Source organism: Bos indicus x Bos taurus, chromosome 6 (assembly GCF_003369695.1).
Source record: "Bos indicus x Bos taurus breed Angus x Brahman F1 hybrid chromosome 6, Bos_hybrid_MaternalHap_v2.0, whole genome shotgun sequence".
Taxonomy (NCBI): Eukaryota; Metazoa; Chordata; class Mammalia; order Artiodactyla; family Bovidae; genus Bos; species Bos indicus x Bos taurus.
In genome coordinates, this window is record NC_040081.1 from 102,511,253 (window position 1) to 102,535,737 (window position 24,485).

A 24,485-nucleotide genomic window follows, 5' to 3' on the forward strand; every position below is an offset into this window, starting at 1 on the left:
GCCTTTATCAACCCAAGCTCACAGTCCACTCTGCAGAATCCTTAAAACTGCAACAGAAGTGTCCAGAGTTGTGACAGAGGGCCTGGCACCAGTCACATGGCTCTGTGTCACCAGCGCCGGGTGCTACATGAGGGCCGCCCCCCACACACCTCACCTACCCACGCTGACCTGCACTTCCACCCCCCTACACTGCATTGTTGCTGGGGAACTCTGAGCCCCCACGAGTCTGAGTCGTGATTTACTCATCTCTGAAGGCAGTGTGACTGCCACTCTTAAGGGCCTTCCGATGGATGAGTCACCGAACACATCAAGAAGTTTCATACTGGAAAAAAGACCTCCCAACATGCCAAGGCAGCTTTGGGGCAGAAGACAGACAAATGCCTGCTCAGGGGAGAAGCAAGGCCCAGGCATCCCCCCAGGTCCCCGTCACCCCACTAGGTCATTAGGTGGGTTCTCTAGAGGGACGGAACCAACAGGACCTATATGGATATATAGAGAGAAATGCCTTAGAGAGATTCTCATGCAATTACGGAAGCTTACCATTTGCCTTTTGTAAAGCTGGAGGCCCAGGAAGGCTGGTGGTAGTTCCAACCCAAGTCAGAGCACCTGAGCCAAGGTCCAAGGACAGAAGGTGGACGGCCCAGCTCAGGCAGTGTGGATCCACCCTTCCTCTGCCTTTTCTGTTCTATCCAGGCCCTGAACAGATGGAGGGTGTCCACCCACACTGGGGAGGGTGATCTGCCTTCTCAGTCCCAACTCAAGCACTCTCATGTACAAACTCAGAAAGAAGGCCTAACCAGCTCTCTGCACACCCCTTGGTCCAGGCAGGTAGGCACATAAACTTAACCAGTCACAGCCACTGCAGCGCCGGGGTTGGGGGGGCACCCACTCCCCCAGCGTTGGCTCCTTCACCTGAGAAATGGGCCCAGCCTGCTGCCCTGGGATGGGTGGGGAGAGGTGACCGCAAAAGCCACCAACGTGGGGCCTGCCCGTGGCATCACTGAGGGCAGCTCAGGGGCCACTGGTGGTTCAGTCAACAAGAACAAGCCACAGGGCTCTGTGTCACCAGCAACAGCGGCCACATCTGCCAAGAACCTCCTGCTTATTCCCTTCCTGAGCACTGCGGCATGAGATGGAAGAGTCTAAGGTGTATCCACTTCCTCGTTCTGGAGGGGCTTATGGACTGGTTTGGTCCAGAAGCTGGAAAATACCAGCCACCTGTTAGAGAACAGAAATGAGGAGATAACTAGGAAGAAGTGGTGCTGGCTTACAGATTCCCAGCATGCAAAGAAATTGCCACCAGCTGCAGCAGTCAGAGAAGGCCTCCCTGGAGGAGGTGCTGACTTGACTTTTTTTGTTGTTCTTTTTTCTAAAAAGTAGACTTTATTTTTTAAAGCAGTTTCAGGTTCACAGTAAAACTGAGCGGAAAGTACAGATACTTTTAACATATACCCCCTACTCCTTAACACCCAGAGCCCCCTTCACTGTCAACAGCCCCCTCACCCCCACCCTGCAGAGTGGTACACTTGTTATAATCAATGAACTTGCATTGTGCTAAGTCACTTCAGTCATGTCCAACCCTTTGCGACCTAGGCTCCTCTGTCCGTGGAATTCTCCAGGCAAGAATACTGGAGTGGGTAGCCACGTCCTTCTCCAGGGGATTTTCCCAACCCAGGGCTCCAACCCATGTCTCTAGTATCTCCTGCTTTGGTAGGTGGGTTCTTTACCACTAGTGCCACATGGGAACCTGTAGTATGACGTCATTATATTGTTTAAAGCATATAGTTTAATGAGGGTTCACTCTTGGTCTTATACCTTCTGTGGGTTTAGACAAATTTAAAATACATGTATCCACGATTATAGCATCACACAGAGCAGTTTCACAGCCCTCAGAATCCTCTGTACCCCATCCATTCATCCCTGGCCCCTGTCATCAGCCTGGAAATCCCTGATTTTTCACTTTCCATAGTTTTGCCTTTTCCAGAATGTCATATAATTGGAAACGCATAGTAGGGGGTTTTTATAAGATTGGTTTCTTTCACTTAGTAATATGCACATCAGGTCCCTCCATGTCCTTCCTCCCCTGATAGCTCATCTCTTTTCAGCACCGTATGGTATTCCAGGTGGGGATGTGTCCGTTGATCCATCCATCACCTACTGAAGGACATCATGGCTGCTCCTGAGAGGTGCAGACCTGACATCAGAGAACAGAGCAGAGAGGGTCCTTAGGTAAGCCTGGCCCAGGAGATTCAGGGATCTCCCTGAGCATCAGCTCAGCACACACTTTACCCCACAGGTTGCTGGGAAGGTCCATGAACTAACTTGCGGGAAGTGGCCAGTACAGGGCCAGAGCACAGCAGGACCAGTGGATTCTGGTTCCTGCACATCATCACAGAAATGATCAGTACCCCTTGCAAAGGATCACTACACCTGGGGGCTCATTAAGTCCACACTTGACCCTGAGAGTTTGTATTATCCCCAGGCTATAGACAGAGAGTCAGAAGCTCTGAGAGGTGGAGGGACCTGCCCAAGGTCACGCCATGACACCTCTTTGGTCTGATTGTCCCCAGTCCCTGCTGTGATGCCACGCCACCCCCAGACTCCCTGTCTGAACCCTAACAAGCTCACCTGGGCAGAGGGTCAGGTGGCTTTAGGGAAGATAAAATGTGTCACCAAAAGCGCTCTTTTAAACAAACACCCCCAGTCTGTAAGTTCCCAACTTCCTCGTGTACCTTCCCGGGGGAGGGGGTGCGGCTTTTCCTCCCTCCCTTTGGAAGTGACAAGTTCTCAGTCTGAGTCCCTGCTGTCATCTTTACAAAACCCAGAGTTAGTGGGAGAGGGAACTTATCGCTCACTTTAGCATGAAACAATAGAAGAAAACTTGGGCACACAGCACTCAAACAATGTCAAGAAGTGCTGAACATTACCCAATTCAAAATCCTCCCCGAAACTTTCCAGACACCCACTTAGCAGCAGCGATAGGAACACCATAGATGGGTGTCAATGCAGAGACTGGCAGAGAACGCTGGGCGGAAGAAAAAAATCACTTTTGATATTTGTGGGAGCAATTTGGACAGTTTAGAAAAAGAGATATTGTTTTTGACAATTGTTAGAAATATAAGTTACCCAGAGAGCTTACTGTGATCGCATATAATTGTTTTCCCGAAGTTTTTGACACAATGGAAGCTGTCAGACTGTGGCTGCAACTTGCTCTGTAACTTGCAAAAGAACTTTGAGAACAAGAAAGGAGAAGGAGCCTGGGTACAGGAGATCCTCTTGGCTGTTTGAGACTGTGTGGTACACGAAATGCTGCACGAATGTGTTGAACTGAAATTTCTTTCCTGGGGAAAATAAGAGTGGTTAGCCACGGTTCAGGTGGTCTTTGTGTTGCCCCGATGCAGGGACCATGAGCTGCCATCCCAGAGCACATCCATCTTGGTCCCTGAGCCAAAGGGGACGGTCTGGCCTGATGTCAGCATGTACAGTCTGCCTGGAGACACACCAGGATCCAGGATGTGCCCCACCAAGGGCAGCAGTGTTATTTTCAGAATAAGATTCAGACTTCATGAGGGCCTGTGGGGTCCAGAGGTAGCCTAGGGGCAGCTGGAGAAAGGATGACATTTGAGCTAGATCCCAAAGGAGGGACAGAGTTGTGCTGTAGGAGAGGAGGAGGAAAAGACTCCTCAGGAAGAAGTCAGGATGGATGCAAAGGCATGGAGAAGAGACAGAGCAGAGCCAGGCAGAGATCTGGGCTGATGAGAGCTAAGGGGGTGGGAGCAGCAGCCCAGGAGGCCGTAGAGGGCTGGATGGTGAAGAGTTCAGAGTTTGCAGATTACCCACTGGTGAAGGAATAGCAACCCCATCCCCAACACCCAATGTTCCAAAGTGGTCCCCTGGAGAGGAAGAAGGCATGTTTCATGATAATCAGTTATCTACTGCTAGGTAAGAATCTATGCCCAAACTCAGTGGCTGAAAACAACCAGTTCACCTGCCCTTCATTTTGGGTCAGGAATTTGGGCAGGAATCAGCTGGGTGGTTCTTTCATTGCAGGGGGCAGTGAGCAGTCAGCTGGGGTCCTCCATTTGGCAGCATTCTGCTGGCGGCTGAGCAGGGCTGGAAGGTCCAAGAAGGCTTTGATCTCGGCGAGGCAGTAGTGAGCCATGACGTGAAGCAAGATCTTCATTCCCTGCCCAGGAAGTGAACCTGGGGAGCCTGGATGAAAACCAGGAATCCTAGTCACCCGACCAGCAAGGGCTAGAGGCTAGAAGCTCTTTTCTCCTGGATCTTTGCCCCTGGTGAAAAATGGATTTATCATGGAGGCAGAAACTGTGAACGCAGATACAAAGTTTATCAGAGATATAGCACAACAAGAAGTAGGAGAACACGCAGTGAAATGGTTTGCTTAGCTAAGATGGAAGGCAGAGATGCACACCCAAAGAGAAAGGGTATGGGTGTCCCCCCTAGTGAGGAGGAGAGCGGTAAACAGACAGTTAAGTCATTTATATAGGTCAGTTCTTCCGGGTCTTTGTTTACCTTTAGCCAGTTATCTGGTTTCTTTTTCCACACCTGACCCATCCTGGGACCCTTCCCTGGTTGCGCCTGCACACCCCAGCCAAGACAGATCTCGAAGGGAAGGCTTCTGGGAGGAGCAAGACTCATTATGGCCTGGCATTATCCACTAAATTTTGACCCCCAAGGAGCCTTTCTGCACATGTGTAGTGTCTTCCTTATTTCAAAAAGAGGGGAAGCAGAGGTCTCTTAATCCTTTACTCAAACAGAATCTTGCCCCTCTTTGTCCTTGCCAAGATTACTACCTTAAGGTACTTATAAGAGACAAAGACTGGCTATTCATCCTGTTTCTGTTGTTACTTCCGTTTCAGAGGGCAAGCAGGAGGCTAATTGTAAATGCTTTAACTGGAGAACACTGTCTCAGGAAGTGCTAACAATTTTAAGGATCCAGCCTGAAGCCTACTTCTTCGTGCCCCATGAAATGCAAACAGGAGGCCCAGCTGTAAACGTCTAACCTGGAACCCATTCATCTCCTACCTCAGCTTCACTCGCATAAAGTGGACATTGGGCTCCTGCACGTGGCCTCTGTCTCTTCATGTGGCTGCTTGGGCTTCCTCCTGGCATGGTGGCCGAGGGCAGTCAGGCTTCTTATGTGGCAGCTGGTTTACATGAGGGAGGGTCTAAGAGGGGCACGAAAGCTGAACCTCCCTTAAGACCCAGCCTCAGAGAAGAACATCTCTTTGCATCATATGTTCACAAGCTATTGTTCAAAATGAGTCACAGGGGAGCCAGCCCACATTCTACATGATGGGTGATGAAGAGTTTGCAGCCATTTTACATCTGCTGCAGCATGGGACCCCCAGGGAGTTAAGTAACCAGTTCAGTGTCAGGCTGACATAGTGGAGAATCAGAACTCAGGTTCAAGTCCTTGGCTCCTGGCCAGAGGTCTTTCCTCAACACACAGGCTTTAAAGCCACTTATCAAAAAAGGAAAATATTTCATCTAAAAAGACAAGCTGTTGGGATCAGGGCTTTGATTTTCTCCTTCCACCAATTGTCCAGAGACCTTTTAAAGAGTCTGCAGAAATGAATGAAAAGAGCAAAGTGGGAAGCCTTTGTCTTTAGAGAAGAAAAAAGAAAAGAAAAGAAGTGGGAGTCAGTGTTACCAAGCAACAAATATAAGGCAGAATGATATGAACAGCATCAAATTAAACAGGGCTTCCCAGCCTTTCTGAAGTCACAGCTCACAGAGAAAAATGGTACTTGTGCAGATTAGAGCAAAGGGGTGAGGCTACTCCTATAGGGAGCTCACTGGACCCAAAGGCTCCAGGCATCACAGGGAGTAGTGGATCCTAGTGCAGAGGATATCACTATTCCAGCACACAGGAACCCATTTGTTATCACTGTTATTACCACCATCACCAGTACCACAACCATCGTCATCACCACTACCACCACCAACATCACCACCATCACCACTATCACCACCATCACCACCATCTCTATCACCACCACTATCATCATTACCACCATCACCACTATCACCACCACCATCACCAGCATCACCACTATCACCACCATCTCTATCACCACCACGACTACCACCACCACCATCACCACTGTCACCACTACCCCACCATCATCATCCCCACTACCACCACCATCATCACCACCACCACCACCATCACCACCACCACCACCATCTCTATCACCATCACCACCACCATCCCACAATCACCACCACCACCACCACCACCACCATCCCATCACCACCACCATCCCATCATCACCACCACCATCCCACCATCATCACCATCTCCACAACCATTCTATCATCACCACCACCATCCCATCATCACCACCATCCCATCACTATCATCACCACCATCACCATCATCAACATTACCACCACTATCACTGTCACCACCATTCCACCATCACCACCACCATCCCACCATCACCACCACCATCCCATCACCACTACCATCCCATCATCCCCACAACCATCCCACCATCACCACCACCATCCCACCATCATCACCACCTCCACAACCAACCCATCATCACCACCACCATCACCATCATCACCACCATTACCACTTTCATCACCATTATCATCAACAAGGAAATAGAGAAGAAAAATACCCAAGTAACTTAGGGACTTCACCTCTCTTCCTCATCTCGAAACCAGGATAGTGCTAGTTAGCATTCACTGAGCACTTACTATGTATTGTCTCATTTGATCCTCTCAACAGCCGCATGGAACAAGGGCTGTTCTCTGCCCCACCCCCCCCCACCCCCATTTTATGATCGGAGGAGGAGAGTCTTTAAGTAATATGTCCAGGGTCATGTAGATCCTGGTGGCAGAGGCAAGCCTGACTCACTCTCAACCATTGAGTGCTTTCCTCTTGGTCCTCCTGTGAAATCCAAGTGGCATCCTGCTTTTACAGCAGAGGCTCAGAATGGTTAAGAGACTTGCTCCCAGCCACTGAGCCAGGGACCAGATCTTGTCTTTTCCTCCTGGCTGGGGGCTCTGTGCCTGAGTCCACACCCTGAGAGCCAGATCTTTATCCAGCCTGCCAGATTTTATGGTCTTCAAAGACTGCTGCCTTCTAGTTACTATGGCTGTTAGCACTCAAAGACAATTGAACCCTCCTGTTAGAGCCCCTGGATGTGTGTCTTTATCTATGCCTCTCTTGGAGCTTGCAGGCAGTTATCTTGCATGACTGAATGGAATGAGACTTCTCTGGAGGTGAAATAAGATGTGTTTGCATGTCTTCCTTCTCCCCACATCTTAGGCCACAGGAGGATGTGTTGATCAGAATTGCAAAAGAGCTATGCAAATTATAAAGTGTTTATAAAAACTTGTTATGATAAACTTTCTGATTAATAAGGCCTGTGGAACAATTGAGTTCTTGGATAGCAAGCTGACAGTGTCATTTCAGGAATTTATTACAACATGAAAAAGGTATTATGAGAAATAATTGCAAGAATTGCCACATCCAGCCTGGAAAAGAGATGGCTTGTGGAAGCAAGAGCAGGTTGTGCAGACTTTGCACCCACTGTGCCTGCTGCCAGGGCCACCATCCCCTGACCCTCTCCTGGCAGAGCAGGTCTCTGCTTGAAGCTCATCTTGCCATCAAGAAATGGAATCTTTCCTGCCATATCAGTAACAAAGAATGTCACAGTCATCAACAATTGCAGCCTTCCATATGAGCCGGTGAGCTCGGAGGAAACTCGGGAAGGAAAATAACACCTGCAGTCTAGCAGCCATCAGACTGCAGCCACTCCACACGGTGAGCCCTAAGGAAACTCAGGATGTGAAAACACCAGATACTGGCCCTAGGTAGCTGAGGTGCATAGCAAAGGAATGATTTCTTTGAACCCATTTGCATCTTCCCATAATAGAAAAGCACTAAATTCCTTAACTTGAGATATCTGGTTTTCCTTTAATTCACAGTAATCTTTTGATGTTCATGTTACGTGTCCTCTGTTACAAAACTTCTGTATAACCTGGCTCCTCCCCTCCCTTCCTTGGAGCAGTTCTCTCAGAGTTACTTGAGATGCTGCCTGTCCCGCTTGAAGTCCCCCAAATTCCCAATGAATAAGACACCACTCTCAACTTTTAGGTTGTGAATATTTTTTTAAGTCTACACCATTGTGGGAATCTCTGGCCACCTTGACCACCCAGGGTACTCTCTTGGCCGTTTCATTTCATCTGCAAGCCTGAGGATGAAATGGTTCCAGATTATTTATTTGTATTATTAATCATTGAATGAATAAATGAATGGAGTGAGAAATGTTTTCAAATCCTTCACAGAGCAGTCAAAATGACATGTTTGGTCATATCATCCTCTTCCTTAAAAACTGTCCACAGACCTCCTTGCCCCTGCACTTAGAAGAAAAAACTCACTCCTTTTCCTGCCCACCCCCCAGGTGATACTGCCCCACTGAATTCACACCCATCTCCTTTGTTCCCACCTGTTCAGCCACTCGGCTTCTCTTCTGTTCTGAGAGGGTACCAAGCTCTTCCCACCCCAGGGCCTTTGCGCATGCTGTTCCCTCCACCCACACTACCCTCCCTGACTTACTCTTCATGCAGTTGCCCCATGCCCTCCTTCTTCCCAGACCATTTTATTCACAGCATGCTTCTTCCACCAACACCACCCATTACTGACTCTGCTGCAGGGTCTTATAAGTGTCCCTTATTTGTTTGTGAACTGTATTTTTATACTGTATTTTGTATTTCTTTCTTCTTTACTAGCCTGTAGGTAGATTGATGGTCAGAGCTGAGCTTTAGTTACTCCACTGTATCTGCCTAATAAAGTCCCTCAAAAGGCTGGGGCAAGGGGCCTTAAAACACAGAATTTTCTTCTTTCACAGTTCTGGAGACCAGAAGTTTAAAATCGAGGTATTGGCAGGGAGGTGTCTTCCTGGGGGCTCAGTGGCAGGATCCTTCCAGGCATCGTCCACCCACCCGCCCCTCCTCCCAGCTTCTGGTGGCGGCCTGCAGTCCTCAGTGACCATGGCTTATGGTGGCATCAACCAGTCCTCACCTCTGTTACCACATGTCCTTCTCCCCGGGTATCTCTATCTTCACATGGTGTTCTTTTCTGTGTGTCTGTGTCCAGATTTCTCCCTCCTTATAAGAGAATATAAATCCTTGGATTAGGGCCCATCCTATTCCAGGATGACCTCAACTTAACTGGATTACATCTGCAAAGACTCTGTTTCCAAATAAGGTCACATTCTGAGGTCCCAAGTGGACATAAATTTTGAAGGGGGCAATGCTATTCAATCCTCTACACCCCCTATCCCTGGCAAGCAGTCTACTGTATTTGTTAAATGAATGACTCAATCAATTAATTATCCAGATGACCATTTTCTCCAGATGGAGAGTGAGCATATATGTTCTGGAATGTTCTAGAGGACAGGACATGGGGCAAGAGTCAAGGAGGAAGATTTCAACTCAAAAGGTGGAAGGACTAGTGGTGACTGAGAGGGGCCAGCGTGCTCCCACATTTCCTCATTTCACTGACCCAGTGGGCTTGGCAGTCAGGCCTCGGTTCAGCTGGTGGAGAGAGGACAGGAGTGTCCCAGGAACATTGGTCATGGGTGGCTGCCTCATCAGCAGGGAGCTCCAGGTCACTGGGCATCTGTGCCTTGTGCCCAGCAACAGCTGTGTCACCATCTTGCCAAGGACTCTATCGAGGAGCTTCAGATGGATGAGCAGAATCTAAGAGCCTTTCTAATCCTGAGGCTGTGTGATTTATTATCACAACCAACACTGCAGGGCCAGTCACACCCAGAGGGCAGTGCTCATGCTTCTTCCAGCCCAGTGCATGGTGGCCTGGGGAGGCAGGGGTGGGGCATGGCCTTTGGTGTCACACTCTGGCAGCAATGATAAACTATCCTCCAAAAACATGTACCCCTCTTTCCATAGTGCCGCTGCTCAGGCAAGGACTGTATTTCCCAGCACCCCTGGTTCTGTGTGTGGTCATATGACTACTTCTCACCAATGAAATGCATGAGAAGTGATGTCACTTCCAGGCTGTGGGTATAAAGAAGCATGTGCCTTCTATACACACTTATTCTCCAACTGCCAGCCAGGCAGGAGGTTCCTGAAGCCAGGGAAACAGTGAAGTCACTGACTGGTAGAGCCTGGGTCCCTGAATCACCATGTGGAGGAAGGCTGTCCACCAATCAGGGTCACCAGATTGCACTGTCAGAGAACAAAAACTACCTTCTACTGGTTGAACTACTGAGGTCTGAGGATTATTTGCTGCAGCAGTTAGCATTGTTTAATTGACATACAGACAAACCTGATTCTACTGCTCCGCTGGCCACCTAGCCTTGCGCAAGTAACTCTTGTTCTTCTAGCCTCGGTTATGACACAGGAGTAATACGTGTCTTCAGAGGTTGTTGTGAAGAGTGTAAAAGGTTACTAAACCATGTAAAGTGATTTTCACAAAACCTGGCAGCCATTAAGTAGCCGTAATCAAAGTCAACTCCCTCCCCTGCCAAACCCAATACCTTTCTCAGGTCACCTAACAAATCTTTGTCACTTTCCTGCTCTGGGCCAGACAAGACTACACATGCCCTCATAGGAGTTTTCCTGGGCAGACTAGCACATCACTTGAGTAACTAAACCTCTAAAAACAAACCAAAAGGAGTGCTTATAGTAATTGAGAGAAGACCAGGAAGACAGACGTGAGCCATGAAAATAAGCACCCTCCAGCCCTCTCAACCAGCAGTTCCTGTGTTCCAGTCCCAGCTCCACCACTGACTCTGAGCTCCTGGGACCTGGGATGGAGTCACTTGCTTCCCTGGACCTCAGAGTCGCCATCTGTGAAATGGTTGGAGCCTCCAGCTCTGTCCCTCCATCATCTTACACGTCTCTCTCCACACTCAGAATCCACTCCACTCATCACAGAGAAGAATGTGTCTTTACCTCTAGAGTGCTGGGTGCCTTAAACCTCCGGGCCAGCCAGATAACCTGGATGGCACAGCTGTGACAGCCAGAAAGGCAGCTTAGGGGTAGACACAGGAGTTTGGAGCCTTGGAAAATTCTGGGGCACAATATAGAAAGCTGGATCAGGAAAAGACCCACACCATCCAAGCTCAGGGGACCCTGGGAATCTCACAGTCTGACTGCCTACACTTTATAGATGGAGTCCTGTGGACTGAGAGCAGCAGCAACTTGCCTGAGGTCACCCCATGGCAGTGGGGGCAGCATAAGCACTCAGCACCGCAGCCCTCGGCCCCACCATCCCACCAGGCCAGCCCCTACTGAAGGGTTTTCACCTGAAGACCAGTGCTCTGACCTCTGATGGCAGGCTCTCTACAAATGCAGATTTCTGATTAAACTTGCCTTTGAGGAGGTGGGCAGAAAGTTTCTGTATGAGGGAGGTGGGAGTGCAGGAGGATTTGACTCTTCTTGGTTACTCCCAGCCTTGTTACTGACATTTTTTTTTCTTTTTCCAAGGAAATGGTTGTTGTTGTTCTGTTGCGAAGTCGTGTCCAGCTCTTTGTGACCCCATGGACTGCAGCACACCAGGCCCTTTTGTCCTACTATTTCCTGGAGTTTGCTCAAATTCATGTCTATTGAGTTGGTGATGCTGTCTAACCATCTCATCCTCTGTTGCCCCCTTCTCCTTTTGCCGTCAATCTTTCCCAGCAAATGGTAGGCAAATCAATTAACCACTTGATTCTGGTGACCTCTACTGGGCACACTTTTAATAGCAATGTTTAGGACTATATTCCTAAAAGCTGTTGTTGGGAAAGATTGAAGGCGGGTGGAGAAAGGGACCACAGAAGACGAGATGGTTGGATGGAAACACCGACTCAATGGACATGGGTTTGAGTAAACTCCGAGATAGGGTGAGGGACAAGGAAGCCTGGCATGCTGCAGTCCACGGGGTCACAAAGAGCTGGACATGACTGAGTGACTGAACAACAAAAACAACAACAACTGCACTTTCCGCCTGCTTTTGGAATATTTTTAGTTTTCACTGGGTCCAAAATTTTTAGTCGAGTGATGGAAATGCAGGTGAAAAGCACCGTATAAACTGTAGTGTGCTTAGTTAGTATTTTCTAACATGTTGCTATGGATGTGGGGGCTGCTGGCTTTCCAAGGTCCTCAGTATAAGTCAACAACAACAAAAGGACTAAACTCAAGAGACAAAGAACTCAGACAACTTCCCCAAGCAGTTTATCTAAGGTTGTGACACTAAGACTCTCACATGCCTGTAGATTCTGTGTTTGTGACAAGCTCTCAGGTGATGTTTATGCAGCTGGTACCTAAGGCAAAGTTTTGAGGAGGAACGAGATGGGGAACTTTGATTTACCCACCTCTGAGTACAGAGGCGCTTCCATGTGCTACCTCACCACCCTGATATTAGAGAAGAGGCAGAGATGTGATTCCCCTGAGGACACACAGCTGGTGAGCGTGGGACTTATACTGAGGACCTTGGAAAGCCAGCGGCCCCATATCCATTGGTTTGTTGTAAGCCTGAATCTAGTTTTGAATGTAATTGTATACAGTGGTATTTTAATGTTTACTGTCTGACATTTCCTGTAACTTGTGGAGTTCATTTCAGTTCAGTTCAGTTCAGTCACTCAGTCATGTCTCATTCTTTGTGGCCCCCTGGACTGCAGCACGCCAGACCTCCCTGTCCATCACCAACTCCTGGAGCTTACTCAAACTCATGTCCATTGAGTCGGTGATGCCATCCAGCCATCTCATCCTCTGTCATCCCCTTATCTTCCCACCTTCAATCTTTTCCAGCATCAGGGTCTTTCCCAAATGAGTCAGTTCTTTGCATCAAGTGGCCAAAGTATTGGAGTTTCAACCTCACCATCAGTCCTTCCAATGAATATTCAAGACTGATTTCCTTTAGGATTGACTGGTTGGGTCTCCTTGCAGTCCAAGGGACTCTGAAGAGTCCTCTCTGACACCACAGTTAAAAAGCATCAATTCTTCGGTGCTCAGCTTTCTTTATAGTCCAACTCTCACATCCATACATGACTACTGGAAAAACCATGGCTTTGACTAGACAGACCTTTGTTGACAAACTAATGTCTCTGCTTTTTAATATGCTGTCTAGGTTGGTCATAGCCTTTCTTCCAAGGAGTAAGCGTCTTTTAACTTCATGACTGCAGTCACCATCTGCAGTGGTTTTGGAGCCCAAGAAAATAAAGTCTCTCACTGTTTCCATTGTTTCCCTATCTATTTGCCATGAAGTGATGGGACCAGATGCCATGATCTTAGTTTTCTGAATGTTGAGTTTTAAGCCAACTCTCCTCTTTCACTCTCATCAAGAGGTTCTTTAGTTCTTCTTTGCTTTCTGCCATAAGGGTGGTGTCATCTGTGTATCTGAGATTATTGATATTTCTCCCAGCAATCTTGATTCCAGCTTGTGCCTCATCCAGCCCGGCATTTCACATGATGTACTCCGCATATAAGTTAAATAAGCAGTGTGACAATATACAGCCTTGACATACTCATTTCCCAATTTGTGGAGGTTATAACAGAAACCAAAAATGACTTCATGACTTGTATATAGTTCGATCACCTATTTATGCATTCTTTCACTATATCTTAATTATAAGGAAAATTTACTTTAAAATTGTCTTCCTCTTTAATCACTGGTTCATCAAAGCTTGATATGGAGATACTGCTTTTTTTTTTCCATCAAAAGTGACAATCTTTACACTTAATTTCTATTTATAAGCCCTTGAACATTTGCAGCATTGCAATAGCTGTCAAAGCCAGAGATTCTAAGCTCACTGAAGAGTTCTAATAATTCTTGGCATGCTGTATTGCAATGTCCATGTGTACAATTTTGTAATAATTTACTGACAAAGTTTACTGCCGGAGTTTCAGCAGTTCCTACCCCAGCCCTCAGGCCTGAGAGTTGATATTTATATAGGTCCCCCCAAGACAGACTCCTGGCAGGAAGTTCCTCCTCTCTTCCAGGGTTTCCTACTGGCCACCATGATCACCACCAGCAGCTTAGGTCCCAGCCCCAGTCACAAGCTCCCCAGGACCCCACAGTGCCCCAGGCCATGCCAGGCATGTGTGTATGTTTGTAGCCCAGCAACCAAGCTAACTGCTTGGAGCACAGCACTGCCACCCGGCACATCCCCTGATCAGGTTCTGTCGCCCTGTCAGACGTCAATTATAAAGCACAGGTTCAAAGAAAAACTGATTAAGACTTTCAAGATGGTGACCGAAAAGCATTAAACTCAGTCTTTCTGGGAGCAGGGCTCTGTGAGACTTGAGAGGATGCATATCTGTGAAGCCAGCCCTGCTGACCATCCTGGCTGATGTTTACTGAACTCCCCACATGCCAGACCTGGTCTAGGAACCCATGTAGTTCTCACAACAATCTGATGAGGTCTTGCTATCATCATCCCCATTTTACAGATGGGGAAACTGAGCATCCTAGAAGTAAAGTGATTTATGCAGGGTCACAGAGCTAGCAAGTGGCAGTGTCCGGGCACCTAGTCTGGCCCCAGAGCCAGTGCTCTTAACACACCAGCTGTATGGTTTACTCTACTTCATTCTAGGGCAGGAGGACTATCCACCATTTGTACTCTCAGAGTCCTCAGCATCTCACCCACTTTGGCCCATCTCTGCAGGCAGGCAGAGCTAGATGCCCAGATTTCTTATCTCCCAGCATGAAGAGAGGAAGCAGTTCAGGCAAGAACTCCGACCTGCTCAGTCATAGACTCTGATAATCAAATGTAAGGGGTCTGTAATGAGGATGCCCGAGATTTATTCAATTATTAATTGTCATCTATTGAACTATGATAGGCATCACCTATTAGAAAGCCCTGAAATCAATTTAGGGGGCTGTGCCCAGTAGTTTTAAAATATGAAATAGAAGACAAAGTGTCAGAGTGCACCTCTGAAGTAGGGTGACTATTGCTTGGCATGAGTTTGGTTTTAATTGTTTGTATGCGCTGGGTCACACAGCAATTCTATTTCTTTCTGTGCCTCCTTGAACAAGTCCATCTCAGATAATTATGTTTCAGCTCCTCTGGCCACGGGCACACCCAGGCATGCTACAGAAGTGCAATGGCCACTCCTGCCATCTGAGGGCACCGTGGCCCCCTTGCAAGCCCAAGCACCCCCAGCGATTTGGTTTCCCTGGGGTGCGTCCTGCAAAGGCTGGGCCAGGAGCTGTGGAGGCACTGCCCAGAAGCATAGGTAACTGGATCTGGAGGGAGTCAGATTTCACAGATGAGGCTTCAGCTGTGGAGGGCAGGGCTTCTTGAAGGAGGCATCACTGAGCTCCGAGACCTGGTCTCTTTGCATCAGGACCGCCCCAAAAGCATCATCTCCCACCCCAGTCCCACATCCCATCTAGGACAGTGGCATGGGGTTCAGCTCCCATGAGGGGCATGAGGAACCTAAACCCAAGCTGGTCCCCACGGTGCCTGGGGAATGGAGTCACTCCAGCAAAGAGGCTCGGCCGTGGGGATGAGCATGAGACAGGCATCCGCTCAGCACCTGTCGGGTGATCCGGGTGTTATTGTCGCCATGGGACAGATCCTGGCAGGACGGTTGTCAGGGACAACAGGCACACCCACATCAAGCGTCCCTGTAGCATGCAGTCCTGTGCAGGGTGACTTAGAAGGCACAACTCCTCAGTCCCAACAGTGACCCCACTAGGTGTCAACATCCCCATTTTACAGAGCAGAAAACTGAGGCTCATGGAGGCAGTGCCTTGCTCAGAGTCCCACAGCTGCTAAGTGGAGATAACATGTCTCGGTATGTTTGGGCATTCAGACTCAACTTATTAGATGCAGAAAATGGCAACCCACTCCAGTACTCTTGCCTGGAAAATCCCATGGACATAGTCCACAGGGTCGCAAAGTGTTGGACACGACTGAGCGACTTCACTTTATTAGACGCAGGCTTGTATAGCTCCCTTGCAGCAAGTGAGGAAACAGAGATGAAGGGATGGATTCCAGGCCCTGCAGGTTTTGGGAAGCAAAGCTGAGGCGAGGATCAACCCTGCTCATCATCCACGGTTAAGCCTTCCACTGGCACCCAAGAAGAGTTGCCCTCACCTCCGAGACACCTGGGCCCACTCTGTCTCACTCAGAACCTGCCACTACCTGCTTCTCTTGTTTGTTTGGTCCAAAGGCCAGGGCCTGAGACCCTGGGACCTGGATACAGCTCAGGGGTCACTATCAGTGTGCTGAACACCCTTCCAGGAGAAATCCAGGTTTTCCTGTGATGAAATAAAGGGCTGAGTTTGATGAGTTACACAACCATTGAGGCATTCGTGTTTAGGGCTGCCAGATAAAATATGGGGTGTCCAGTTAAAATTTTTTAAACTATTTTTCAGTGTTTCTTAAATACTGCATGGGACATACTTACACTAAAGTTCTTGTTTATCTGGATTCAAATTTAACTAGTGTTCTGTATTTTCATTTGCTAAATCTGGAAGTCCTCTTCATGGTCTAATTTGGATAATCCAGGTATTCTTATTCAGCAAACTTTGTTGAGTGTAACCTTGGCTGTAGGTTAGTGCAGGACAGAGTCACTATAGGGAGGGAGAGGCTGAGTTGGTTTGAAAGAGAAAGACGACTGTCTTCCTGCAAAGCAGCTACCTGTCCTGTAGGCCCGTGTGGTCAAAGCAAATAGCTGAATCTCCATAGGATACAGTTGTCATGGAAACCAAATCTTATCTCCTTGCTGATGGCATCTCTGGCCAATTACTGAGCTTCTCTCTTTCCATCTGTAAGTGGCTCAAGCGGACCTGCCTCACAACGAGATCGGATGTGTGTGGTGGTGATAGCTTAGTTCTCAAGTTGTGTCTGGCTCTTGCAAACCCATGGACTGTAGCCCACCAGGCTTCTCTGTCCATAGGATTTCCCAGGCAAGAATACTGGAGTGAATTGCCAAGCATCAAGTGTGTACAAAGACCAAGTACAGACCAGGCCTTCAGCAGCACCAGTGTAGTAGCTATCACGCTGGCTGAACACCTGCCATAAAAATGCTCAGAGACACCCCACCAATGTTTGCTGAGCAGAGAGAAAGATGCTGGGATCCTCTGCCAGGACTCCAGCCAGACTGCACAGAGACCTCTGCAGGGTCACAAGCTGGCTTTCTCCTCTAGAAACAGTGTCCACTGGGGCAGATACTGCCCTCTGTCCCACCCCGCCCCCCAATTTTTCTCTACCCGCTTCTTCCTCACTAACCCAACCCAGCTTTGCTCTGGACACCCCTGTTTTCAGCTAAAACTACATTTTTCTGACTCCCTTGCAGCTATCTTGACCAAATGCTGCCACCTTGGTCCCTGAGATGCAAATAGAAGTTGCTTTCTGGAAATTCTTTCTAGAAATTGGGACTTTCTGGAAGCTCTTTGTGAAAAGAGGCAGACCAGCTGTCACCCTCTCCCCTTTGCCCTCATCCTGCCTGGAGCACAGAACCAGTGCTGGAGGTTGGGGAGCTACCTTGTGGGCAATGCATGTACACACAAGAACTGCTGTCTTAGTCCCCACTGCTCACCACTCAACCATTTCTTATGTGGTGAGGCCATTGTGGTCACATCTTTGTTGCAGGGAGGCAGACCTAATCCCTGATGTCTACACCCCTGTGTGCAGGAACCACCGTGATCTCCCCTATTTTGTAGCTGTATCTTGATTAATAGCCTATAAAGCCCCACAGCAGCCCCATAACAAACACTGTTGGGTCCCACTCTCATCCCTTGTCCTTTCCACCCCAAGGGGCACACTGGCCAGCCTTCCAACCTTAGCCTTCCCTGCCCAAGGCTCTTCCGGTCTCTTGGGTTCCCCATGTTATCTGCATAGCAAGCAGGAAGAAAAAGGAATTAACCCCTCCCAGAAGTCATCCCCTAGCAGAGTCTGAAGGGAGTTGGTGGATAACTACCCCATTTCCCAGGCCACTGAGTGGGATGCTCTCAGGTGTGTGTCCCACCCTGGCTCCCGGAATTTCTCCAGGGCCCAGCCACAGTATCTTGCCTGGACAATGTGCCCTCTCATGTCTGTCCTCCCCTCCCTGTTTCACTTCCCCACTCCTCTACCTGGGGTTACCTCCCAAACAACCTGCTTGCCTGTAGGTCAGCTTCTGGGGTCTGGCTGTATTACTTCATCTTCACCCTACCTCTTGTGGTTGGTGGGCAGCGCTGGTGTCCTTATAATTCAGTAGAGGAAACTGAAGCAGAAAGAAACCTTATAATTCAGTAGAGGAAACCGAAGTGCTTCTGTACCACTCACGGAGACTGACTGTGAGAGGGAGAGGCGGGCATAGGCTCAGGGACGCTGGGCACAAGGGCTCCAAGAGCAGGTGTGTGCGGCACTTACTCTCTCTGCTTGCAGAGGCAGACACGCTCCACCAACATCTTTCCAGATCAAAGCTGCTCAACTTACAGTTCCTGGGAGCAGACACTGCCAAGCCCAAGACAAAAGATAGACTGAGTCTGTTGTGCAAAGATACACACACGCATGATTTATTTTCTCCTGGATCAGTAGAGTAGACAGCTCTCTGACTCATCTTTGCTACCCCATCCTCAGGGGCCCGGGATCCCCACTCTTCTTCCACCGAGGGAGATGGCCCTTTGGAAGCTGACCTCTATGCGCCCGGGATGCATCCTGGGGTCCCCACTGGTGAAAGGTGTGCACTGCTTTATGCTGCAGAGTTGGGAAGGGAGAGAAGACAGTTTAGTATCAGGAAAAAGTTGTGGAGCCCAAGGGCTGCTTCAGATGGAGCCCAGTCCACGTCTGCTCTGCTTATCCCAGACGCTCCCGGAGAGACAACTGTGTCCTAGACAGAGAAGTGGGACAGGGTCCTGGAAGAGGGGGCCCTGAGAGGAGGGCCTGCTTGGTACCCCATGCACACAGCTCAGGTTCAGATAGGATGGCTGAGTCACATCATGGCACGTGTGTGTTCAGTCACGTCCAACTCTTTGTGAACTCATGGACTTAGCCCGCCAGGCTCCTCTGTCCATGGAATTTTCCAAACAAGAATCCACTGGAGTGGGTTGCCATTTCCTTCTCCAGGGGATCATCCCAACCCAGGGATCGAACCCCTATCCCCCATGTCTCCTGTACTGGCAGGCAGATTCTTTCGCACTGTGCCACCTGGGAAGCAGGTCACACCATGAGCCTTGATTTACTTCCCAGTGTCACTCTCTGAGATCCAGAGTTCCGTGAGGTCATAAAACATCTTGAATTTCTGGCTTCCTAGCACTGAGCCCTGGGCTCAAAGGACGTCTGGGGATGGAGTGAACTGAGTGGGCTGAGGGGAACTTCAGGAAGCAGAGAGTGAGGGGCAGGAGCAGAGAAGCAGCTGAACCTGCAAAACTGCTTCCTGGACATTACCTGACACCAGGTGCATTGACAAATTTGGAGCCAATAATCAAGAAATGCTTTCTGAAAGCTGACCTTTCACATTATACTGTATCCTGTATACACATTACACAGGCACCACATGCCATGCCTTCCATCATGCCTTCCCTGGGAAGGACACCCACGTGAACACATCTGGACATTAACCAAACCCCACAGCATCTTTTGTCTGCTCCCCAGAGTTGCCAGTGTCATGACTGCAGTAAAAGGATCCAATTCACCAGGTAAGGAAGAGGCCACTGGGAGGCAGAAAGAGTAGGGGCCCATGGGCTTATCAAGACTGGAGAACATGCCTCCCACCTGCTTCCCTCATCCAACAGGAACCCAAGCCTGGGTAACCCTTCTCCCTTAGGAGCACTCACCACCTGGCACCTCTCCCTAAATCTCACTTGTCTAATTGATTCTTGGGACATGGCTGCCAGGTTGCTGGCTTGGGACAAGGAGAGTGGGGCAGTTCCTAGGCAGTGAGGGGCTCTTGGACAGTGGCTGTGCACCGTCTCTTCTTCCTTCTCTCCTCCTCTCCTCCCTATCCTTGCTTGAGAGCATTTGCCCTGGCCTGATTCCATGTGAATTTTGATACTTAACGTGTTGTTGTTGTTCAGTCGCTCAGTCATGTCCGACTCCGCAGGCCAGGGCAAATGCTCTCAAGCAAGGATGGGGAGGAGAGGAGAACGGAAGGAAGAAGGGGAGGGGCCTCCAAGCTCCATTCCTCTCATTGCCAGGACCCTTGGCCTTGAGGCTTAGCTATTTATAGAGCAGGGATGCTACACCTTGTACCCGATGTGGTGTGTTCTGGAGTCACTGCTCCACCGTGATGGTGAAACCCCAGGGGTCCCCCACCTCAGTGTGAATTAGCCGGGGACTGGGGTGCCGTCCCATCTGTAGGAAACAGATAAGCTGTCGATGAACAAGTCCAGCTGTTTCTCGCCAGCACCGTGCTGATGGTTAGCCAGTAATGCACCAGTGAGGCGGTACCAGGTTTGAAAGTATTGAAATCTGCCAGACTGATTGGTACACACCCACTGTCCTAGGGCCCCTAACTGCCTAGGAACTGCCCCCTTCCCCTTGCCTCAATATAGCAACATGGCAGCCATGTCCGGAGAAGTTCCCCCTTGTTGATGACTTTGGCCATCACCTTGGGCTTCCCAGGTGGCGCTAGTGGTAAAGAACCCACCTGCCAATGCAGGAGACATAAGAGATGCAGGTTCAATCCCTGGGTCCAGAAGATCTCCTGGAGGAGGGCATGGCAACCCACTCCAGTATTCTTGCCTGGAGAACCACATGAACAGAGGAGCCTGGCGGGCTACAGTCCATGGGGCTGCAGAGCTGGACACGACTAAAGTGACTTAGGACACATGCACTCACCACCACCTCATTCATAAACAGGAAATGGCAAGATGTGAACAGTAAAAACTTCTAGGGAAGGGACTGGGCAGGGGTGTGGGGAGTGAAGAGGAATGTTCACATTTTACATTCCCCCAAGCAGTCATGTTTAAATATTTACAATGAAGTGGTACTCATGACATTTTCTTCAGAGAAGGGTGTTGGCACCAGGCCTGCGTGAGACGCAGCATGAACATGCTCTGCGCCCTCGCTCACCTCTCCCCACTGGCAGACCTCTGGGCCCTTCTTTGTCTCAGGAGTTTGGGACTGTCCTCTTGGGTCCTTCCTCTGTCAAGTCCTTCTAGAAGCCCACCTCTCAGAGATAGGGAACTGCCTCGCACCTGAGTGCCCACAGCATCTTGTCCATGGGGGGCAGCTCTCCTCTGGAACACATTGCACCCCAACAGTCTAGTGACCGAGGGTCCAGGCAGTTAGAGCTTGAGGCCAGGGGCTTCTCCGTATCTTCATCCCCTGGCAGCACCCAGATCAGGGACTGATGCCAGTGGGTGCTGGATTTAGGGTGACCATTCATCTCCACATCCCTTGCACTGGGCACCAAGCTTGGATGCACTGGCCGTGCAAGAAGTAGGCTAAGTGAAGAAGTGAGGGATGAAGGCACGACTAAGTGAATGGACAGGAATTTCTGGGCCTCAGTTTCACAGACCAGTGAGGACCTGGAGGAAGCATGTGTGAGGCCAGAGGAGGGGCAGAGGGACTCACCCGTGTCCATTACTCGCAGGCCAAAGTGGGGCAGCATGATGACTGTGTTCAGGTTCTCAAACTCCTTCTCCAGGATGACCCCATAGGTCTTCAGGCTGGCCAGCTCCACCTCCAGCCACTGCTGTCGGTTCTGAAAGGAACACCAAGGTGTTCATGTGGCTAGCCCCAAAACTTTCCAAATGAATGAATAGCTGAATGAATGAGTAAATAAGCAAGTGAATAAATAAATACATAACTATGCACATAAGTGAGGAAGTAAATAAATGAACCAGTAAATAAGTACATAATTATAAGGAAGTAAGGATACATGTAAATAAATAGGCACCAAATGAATAAGTAATCAAATAAGCAAACAATTAGACAAAAAGGGTCTTGCAGCTGCTCTTGTAGGGCACACACAGAAGCCGTGAACATAGTCAATCTCCCCTCCCTGAGTCCAAGGAATAAAACAGCTGTCCCACTGACAGAGCACCACCACCCCGCCTTGTTAAAAATACTACTTGGTATTAGACTCTTTATATCTTGGTGCTAGACTCTTTATATCTCTCAGTATCTCACCTGCCCTCCTGCCCAGGTGGTATCCCTGCCTCCTATATATAAATAGGCCTGGGGAGTGAGCTCCCTGAGGGTCAGGGAGCTTCCCTAGCCCCACAGCCAGGGAGAGGAGCCCAGACCCACAGCTGGGCCTGATTTCCGAGTCGGTCCTTCTCGGGCTCCCATCTGCGGGGCCCCCAGCCAGGATGCCCCATGATGGGGCAGCCCCAGGGCGAGGGCAGGATTTGCAGATAAAGTGTGACTGTGTGCCAGGCCCTTGGCCCCTCCCAACATCCCTGGCGAGGCAGATGTGGTTGTCCTCCTCTAAGATGTGGGCTGGGAGCTCAGTGAGCCACTCTGCTAAGAAGGTCCTGGACCGTAAAGGATACCCCCTCCCAGCTCCATGGTTCACACCCTCTCCACCAGCCAGGCTGCTAAGCCAGGGGCCCTGGCTGGGTTGACATCCAGGGACCTGTGTCAGGTGGGCCATTGCACAATAACTGGGGTGTTTCCTTTGTTTTTTTTTGTTTGTTTGTTTTTAACATTCACTGTTCTTTAATAAACTACACTCAAAGGAGTGCGGCAAACTAGAGGCCACAACATGGGTAGCGGGCCAGGGACATGCAGAAATAGCAGGCCAAATGCCACGGGGCAGTGTAGATGACCACGGAGCCTTGAGTGAAGCCAGCAGGCAGCACAAGAAGGCCCATGGCACGATTTCTGTACCTTGGAAACACTCTGTATTTTACAGACAGACACTCCGTATTTTACAAGAATATGCAACAAGTGTGCTCTAGCAGGAACCATGCAGAGGGAAGTGGCACTGCAGATTGCAATGTGTTCTTTTAATCGGACCACGTGGTCTTCCTCTCCAGCTTCCTGACCCACCAGGCCGGGCCCTGAGCTGAGCAGCGGGCTACAGAGATGGGGACTGGCTGCTTCCCTCTGGAGCACCTTACCTGGAACTCCAGCAGCTGCCTCTGCAGGGCCTCCTGCTCTGCTTGCGCTCTTTCTAGAGTCTTCCTCAGCTCTCTGAGCTCAGATTCTTTGACTGGAAGGAAGGCGGAGAGAAGGCTGTCTTTATCTGTTCCTTTCCATCCAAAACCTCCCCTTCTCTTTGAACCACACCTCACATAGGCATAGGCTTCCCTGACAGCTCAGTTGGTAAAGAATCCGCCTGCAATGTGGGAGACCCTGCTTTGATTCCTGGATCAGGGGGATCCCCTGCAGAAGGGATAGGCTACCCACTCTGGTGTTCTTGGGCTTCCCTTGTGGCTCAGCTGATAAAGAATCTGCCTGCAATGCAGGAGACCTGAGTTCAATCCCTGGGTTGGGAAGATCCCCTGGAGAAGGGAAAGGCTACCCACTCCAGTATTCTGGCCTGGAGAATTCCATGGACTGTATAGACCGTGGTGTCGCAGAGAGTCAGCCACGACTGAGCGACTTTCACTTACTTCACATAGGCAACATTTGGGACCCTCATATGTGCAGGTGACCTCAAAATCCTTTAAAATAGAGTTAATTTTGTGTTTTGATAATAGAAAGGACATCAAGTCATCGAGGGAAATGTGGCAGATATAAAAAGGAATAAAGAAAAGCACCCTCCTCTTGCCTGCCAGAGATAATCATGGTTAACATTTGCATGGATTCACATATGCGTAGTTTTATATAGTTGAGATCATAAGGAAGTTATGAAGAGCATGGGTCTTGGAGCCCAAGCACTTGGGTTTACATCTCAGCTCACTATCTGTGCAACCATGGGAAGTTACTTAACCTCTCTGTGCTGCACTTGTCTCATCTTTAAAAGGAGGTGATACTATAACCGACCTCACAGTACTTTTATGACAATTAAAACGTAGTTTAATAAACTTTTTAGACCTGTGCCTGGTGCGTCGGAAGCCCTCAGCTGTTTCCCATATGATTATCTTTATTTACTGTTATTCTCCTAATATTATTAACAACCTTTCATTTTTCCCACTTAATATTATAATACAACCTATTAGGTAGGTTACTCTTACTAGGATTATAAAATCTTTGGTCACCAAAGTTACTAGCAAGTGGTAGAACTTGATTACTCACTTTGCAGAAGTTTAAAGATGAACTCTTGCAAGAAACACAAGTCAAATGAAGCAAAACCCTTCTCTGGAATCAGGCCTCCGAGAAGAAGCGGGTCAGGATACTCAGCTTCCTCCTCTGAGTCCCCTTTGTTCAAATTCTGACCTTCCTCTCCCTCCAGAAGCTCCAGATGCTTTAAGCACTCAGCAGAGTCTTTTTCAAATTCCCCTAAAAAAGCAAAGAAACTCCATGTCAAAGGTCATCCCCTGAGCACAAGATGAGCAGCTCTTCTGGACCTGGCCCTCTCTCCAGATGTGGGCAAGCCCATCCGTCCTGAGCCCCCATCCCTGAGCCCCCATACCAGGTCCCCAGATGTAAAAGAAGAATGCACTGGGACTG

At 49.2% G+C, this 24,485-nt stretch overlaps 1 protein-coding gene across 1 annotated transcript in view; it reads right to left on the minus strand.

The window, feature by feature from the left end:
* Positions 1 to 18,467: 18,467 nt before the first annotated feature.
* Positions 18,468 to 24,485, minus strand: part of LOC113894499 (high mobility group protein 20A-like) — a 32,039-nt gene continuing 26,021 nt past the window's right edge. Inside the window, exons 8-11 of the mRNA XM_027544994.1 lie at positions 24,111 to 24,314; positions 22,991 to 23,082; positions 21,498 to 21,627; positions 18,468 to 18,677 (exon numbers count right to left, since the gene is read on the minus strand). Of these exons, the coding sequence (XP_027400795.1) occupies positions 18,673 to 18,677; positions 21,498 to 21,627; positions 22,991 to 23,082; positions 24,111 to 24,314 (431 nt within the window). The 3' untranslated portion in view covers positions 18,468 to 18,672. The remainder of the gene's footprint in view (positions 18,678 to 21,497; positions 21,628 to 22,990; positions 23,083 to 24,110; positions 24,315 to 24,485) is intronic.